Source organism: Hyalella azteca, unplaced genomic scaffold, assembly GCF_000764305.2.
Source record: "Hyalella azteca isolate HAZT.00-mixed unplaced genomic scaffold, Hazt_2.0.2 contig7558, whole genome shotgun sequence".
NCBI lineage: Eukaryota > Metazoa > Arthropoda > Malacostraca > Amphipoda > Hyalellidae > Hyalella > Hyalella azteca.
In genome coordinates, this window is record NW_025937681.1 from 90,737 (window position 1) to 96,170 (window position 5,434).

Consider the following 5,434-nt stretch of genomic DNA (forward strand, 5'->3'; position numbering starts at 1 on the left):
GCTTGTGAAGAAAATGAAGTTTCAAGTTCCCTTTTGGAGCAAGCATAATCACACTCGGTGCACTGAAGAGGTTTTTCTGTTGAATGCTTGTGAAGAAAATGTCGTTTAAAGTTCCCGTTTGTCTTGCAAGCATAATCACACTTAGTGCACTGAAAAGGTTTTTCTGTGGAATGCTTATTTAGAAAATGTCGTTTCAACCTCATTTCTGTGACACAAACATAACCACACTCGGTGCACTGAAAAGGTTTTTCCGTTGAATGCTTTTGAAGAAAATGTTGTTTTAACGTGCCTTTTGTGACACAAGCATAATCACACTCAGAGCACTGAACAGGTTTTTCTGTTGAATGCTTGTGAAGAAAATGAAGTTTCAAGTTCCCTTTTGCAGAGCAAGCATAATCACACTCGGTGCACTGAAAATGTTTTTCTGTTGAATGCTTTTGAAGAAAATGTTTTTTTAACATGCCTTTTGTGACACAAGCATAATCACACTCAGTGCATTGAACAGGTTTTTCCGTTGAATGCTTGCGAAGAAAATGAATTTTCAAGCTCCCTTTTGAAGAGCAAGCATAATCACACTCAGCGCACTGAAAAGGTCTTTCTGTTGAATGCTTGTGAAGAAAATGTTGTTTCAAGTTACCATTTGTCGTGCAAGCATAATCACACTTAGTGCACTGAAAAGGTTTTTCTGTGGAATGCATATGTAGAAAATGTCGTTTCAACCTCATTTCTGTGACACAAGAATAATCACACTCGGTGCACTGAAAAGGTTTTTCCGTTGAATGCTTTTGAAGAAAATGTTGTTTTAACGTGCCTTTTGTGACACAAGCATAATCACACTCAGAGCACTGAACAGGTTTTTCTGTTGAATGCTTGTGAAGAAAATGACTTTTCAAGTTCCCTTTTGTAGAGCAAGCATAATCACACTCGGTGCACTGAAAAGGTTTTTCTGTTGAATGCTTGCGAAGAAAATGGAGTTTCAAGTTCCTTTTTGCAGAGCAAGCATAATCACACTCAGTGCACTGAAAAGGTTTTTCTGTTGAATGCTTGTTAAGAAAATGTTGTTTCAAGTACTCATTCGTCGTGCAAGCATAATCACATTTAGTGCACTGAAAAGGTTTTTCTGTGGAATGCTTATTTAGAAAATGTTGTTTCAACCTATCTTTTGTGACACAAGCATAATCACACTCAGTGCACTGAAAAGGTTTTTCTGTTGAATGCTTTTGAAGAAAATGTCGCTTCAAGTTCCTATTTGTCGTGCAAGCATAATCACACTCGGTGCACTGAAAAGGTTTTTCTGCTGAATGCATATTTAGAAAATGACGTTTCAAGTTTTTTGCGATGCAAGAATAATCACACTCAGAACACTGAATAAGTTTTTCTGTTGAATGTTTAAAAAGAAAATGCCTTTTCGAGCTTCTTTTTGTAGTGCAAGCAAAATCACACTCAGTGCAGCCCATTTTCTTCATTGTTGACAATTTAGAAATGCAATGCTTGTGCAGGATTTTTTTGCAACCATCAACGTATTTAACATTAGAAAATTTCTGTGAATTTCCCTGAGGATGCCTCAAGAGAATATGTTGTTTGAGTCCAGCTTTGGTGGCACACGAATTTAAACAGAAGTGACATTGGTGTTTACTTCTGCGTAAGTGTTTGCAAGCTATATGCTTTTGCATTGATTTCTTCGTGGTACATTTATAACCACAGTCTTGGCACTGCAGTGAGTCTTTTATCGAATGCATAGCATTATCGTTCTGCTGCAGTCCACTCCCTGAACTAGAGGTGTTGTCGCAGTCAGAGGAACGATGGGATCCTGAAGCAAGATGTTCTTGATGAATGTGCTGCTGCTGTTGACCTGCACTTGCAGGCACCAATCCACGCTGGGAACAACCAAGCCTCCTGCCTTGCCTGGAGTTGGACGCCCCAGAGACGCCAGCGTTGTCAGCAGCATCTCCTGATGCCGATGCTGACCCACCAGCTTCGCACTAGTTATAAAAACAAAGTAAAACAATTCACATTATTATTAACAGCCATATCCATCCAACAGCTTTGATTCTTCATAGAATCTTTTAGTTGTCTCAAACTAAAATAAAAATTTTTGACATATATAAAGAGAGAATTGAAATTTACCAGTCTATTCTGGTTCATGCAGGGACCTCGCAGCATTAATTCCTGTCTTGTGCAAATAAGCGAGTTACAATTACTTACTCTCAACGTGAGCAGTAGATATGAGATTTCAACCTTAATCATGGATGAAACCGAAACTGTATTGCAAATTATTACTGATGTAAAGTTAAATATATTGGTTTAAGATACATAAACTTTTAAATTCGGAAGCCAACTTCCAATAAAGCTGTGGGTTGGCTAATGGGTTGTGACACTTATGCAGCAAGGCAGTACCCACTTTTTTATGGCATGAAACTATATTCTCAGAATAAAAGCTGAATAAAATATTCATTTTTTGAAGTGGAGTTTCACTCCTCTAATGCTCAATATCGTACTGATAATTTTGTTTCCTTATTCATAACAGCTTAATGTCACAAGAAGTAGGGATTTACTTGCTGTGAGTGCACACAATATGTTCACCAAAACAGACCATGGACAACTTCAAGATGAAAGAACTACTGTTAAAACACAAAGAAATCCATCTTGAACAGGTCCTTTCCCATATCATGTAGACTTTTCCCAATCTTCCTTGCATGTGATCCCAGAAACACAAGCAGAGTGGGGAAATTCTGTTTAATGTAATAGGCTCAAGCTTCCTTTCTACAACTTCCTACACTGCTTGAACTAGATGTCTAGTTCAAGGATGGAATCCGTGCTTAGGGGAAATTAAAAGTAATACCATCAATTTTTGCAAAATATTATTATTATTATTTATCAATGATAATAATAATTTTATTATCAATATTATTATTATTATTTTGAGAAAAAGTGCATTTGTTCGAATCTTTACAGTTCCACTTGCTCACTTTATAACTAAATACCAACAATTAAACAAAAGATTGGCAATTTCAAAGAGTTGGGAAAAATCTTGAATCATAAAAATTAGCGCTTAGTAAAAATTAATCTTAAAAAAATCATAAAAATTAGGCTTAGTGAATATACCTGATTGACCAACAGAGCAGAAATGTTCTGTGATGAGCTTGGGTGGTTGCCATGATCCTCAACATGAACTTCCATCTTGCATGGCAAACAAGAGGAGAATGCAGGTGCATGGCTGAGCTGTTCAGTTGGGCAAGCCTGCGGAGAAGTGGAGGACGATGTCATGTTGCTGGCAGTGATGTGTGCAATTTATGAAGAAGGATAAAATATAGGAATCTGAATAAAATTCTGTGTAAGTTCCTACTTCTCAAAAGCTATTGAATGGTAGAATCACAAATTTCTGGATATGAAATATCTTATCAAATCAATGCTTTATGAGTAAAAACATTTCACTCTACCATTTTAAAATTTAGAATGAATAAACGAGTTCGAATGACGATTTCAAAAGCAAGTGCACACTTTGGCTTCAGTTGCACCAAAATTGGCATTTATAAACGTGATAGATTGTACTGTATTGCATTGAATTGTGCTTGTATAGTCTCATCACTTGAGTGGAAGAGATGATATTTATTGACACGCGAGGAAAATTATGTGGTGGCTAATTCTCCATTAATCTTCTTTGAAATTTGTACTCAATTTTCATTTAGTAATTGACAAGCAGAGAAGAACCATTTAGTAAAGAAAAGTTAAGACAGTTCTGGGTGTAATTTTGCCAACAAAGGTCATTACGTTTCAATTTTATTTGGCTACAGGCAACAATAGTACAAATTTGTGTTTTTCTATTTAGAAAAGCAAATATAAGGTAGGTATTTCTAAACCATATTTCTCATAACGTCTTGCCAATTACTAAATTGAGACACACGTGCCTAATCCCTAATAATAATTATATAACGAGGAAGACATTATGCAGGAAAAAGATTTATCTCTTGAAGATCTATGGTGCCATTGCTGTCATTTGAAATGCTTTACAAAATATTCATTAAAATATTGACTCAATTTACCTCATTTCCATACAAGAATGTCTCTTCTTTGATGGATAAGTCCTCAGTTTCATCATCAAGCTCTTTTTTGATGGAGATAGCAGAAACTTTGATGACCGGAGAAGGTTCAACCATTTCCAAAGCTGGAAAATAAGTACATTGATATCCTTCTATCATTATACAGCAGAGCAAGACATTTAACAGTAAATACATATAATAGTCATGAAACTAAGTAGTCGTGTGAGCTTTCGACAACAAATTTAATAACACTCTAATGAGTGATTCATGAGGTGGTATATTCTCATACTATTTTATCAAATATCATAGTGAAACTCCAAAGAAATTTAGGACTTGAACTCAATTTTTCCTCTGATGTTCAAATTAATGAGGCACATGGAATTTGGTTTACCTTCAGACTTGACTTTGCCAGCAGCAGGAGTTGCTAAAATGAGGCTTGGCTCAGGGTATCTGCCACTGCAGACTGCACCAGGAGATGCTTGAGAGAGGCTTGGCTCAGGGCGTCTGCCACTGCAGACTGCACCAGGAGATGCTTGAGAGAGGCTTTGCTCAGGGCATCTGCCACTGCAGACTGCACCAGGAGATGCTTGAGAGAGGCTTGGCTCAGGGCATCTGCCACTGCAGACTGCACCAGGAGATGCTTGAGAGAGGCTTGGCTCAGGGCATCTGCCACTGCAGACTGCACCAGGAGATGCTTGAGAGAGGCTTGGCTCAGGGAATCTGCCACTGCAGACTGCACCAGGAGATGCTCGAGAGAGGCTTGGCTCAGGGCGTCTGCCACTGCAGACTGCAGCATCTGAGAGTTGGTGCAGCATAACCATGCATTCTTTAGTAATGGATGCCAGCATCACATGCGATGAGAATTGTAAATCAATGTGGTTGAAGTTTCTACTCTATAATGTTGGCAGTAATGATAGGGATACCCTGTAGGGAATTTTATAAAGTGCAGTAGAGGCTTAAACAAAAGGTTTAATTTAAACATTTGTCACAAAATTAAAATAATTTAACACATTGACTACGATTGCATCATATTGTACCATTATTTTATTTTTTGTACTTTTTTTAAGCAGGGTTGCCAGACGGTCATTTTTTCCGGACGAATTCCATGATTTAGTTTTTCTCAATTGCGTTGGCTGGCTAAAATTTATGACAGGGGTACTTCCTAATTGAATTTTAAATACTGCAAAAAGAAAATAAATGGAATTTTTATAGCGGAACCTACAAATAAACTAGTATACATTGAATTATCGGCCTTTTTTGGCCTTTTTTGTTCTCGGATTTGGCCGATTTTAGGCAACCTGAATTATGTACCACTACCTCCTGGTAAAATACATTTCGTGGTACGCATATGTACCAATATGTAGTCAACGTGTTAAGCTAAAACTGCTACATGG

At 37.3% G+C, this 5,434-nt stretch overlaps 1 protein-coding gene across 1 annotated transcript; it reads right to left on the reverse strand.

Moving 5' to 3' along the window:
• Positions 1-1,185: 1,185 nt before the first annotated feature.
• Positions 1,186-5,012, reverse strand: LOC125178163. The gene is made up of 5 exons (XM_047881295.1): positions 4,509-5,012; positions 4,432-4,454; positions 4,044-4,165; positions 3,106-3,240; positions 1,186-1,982 (listed from the first exon to the last, which is right to left on the reverse strand). The coding sequence occupies exons 1-5, from the start codon at positions 4,834-4,836 to the stop codon at positions 1,727-1,729; spliced, it is 864 nt and encodes a 287-aa protein (XP_047737251.1). The 5' UTR covers positions 4,837-5,012; the 3' UTR covers positions 1,186-1,726.
• Positions 5,013-5,434: the final 422 nt, after the last annotated feature.

What these genes read in the sequence shown, in the direction of transcription:
- LOC125178163 (XM_047881295.1), bottom strand. Translation starts at nt 4,836, where the DNA reads ATGCTGCAGTCTGCAGTGGCAGACGCCCTGAGCCAAGCCTCTCTCGAG. An exon ending in CTCTCTCAAGCATCTCCTGG is followed by an intron (nt 4,455 to 4,508) that starts TGCAGTCTGCAG and finishes AGCAACTCCTGC; the next exon opens with TGCTGGCAAAGTCAAGTCTG. An exon ending in TGGCAAAGTCAAGTCTGAAG is followed by an intron (nt 4,166 to 4,431) that starts GTAAACCAAATT and finishes CTTATTTTCCAG; the next exon opens with CTTTGGAAATGGTTGAACCT.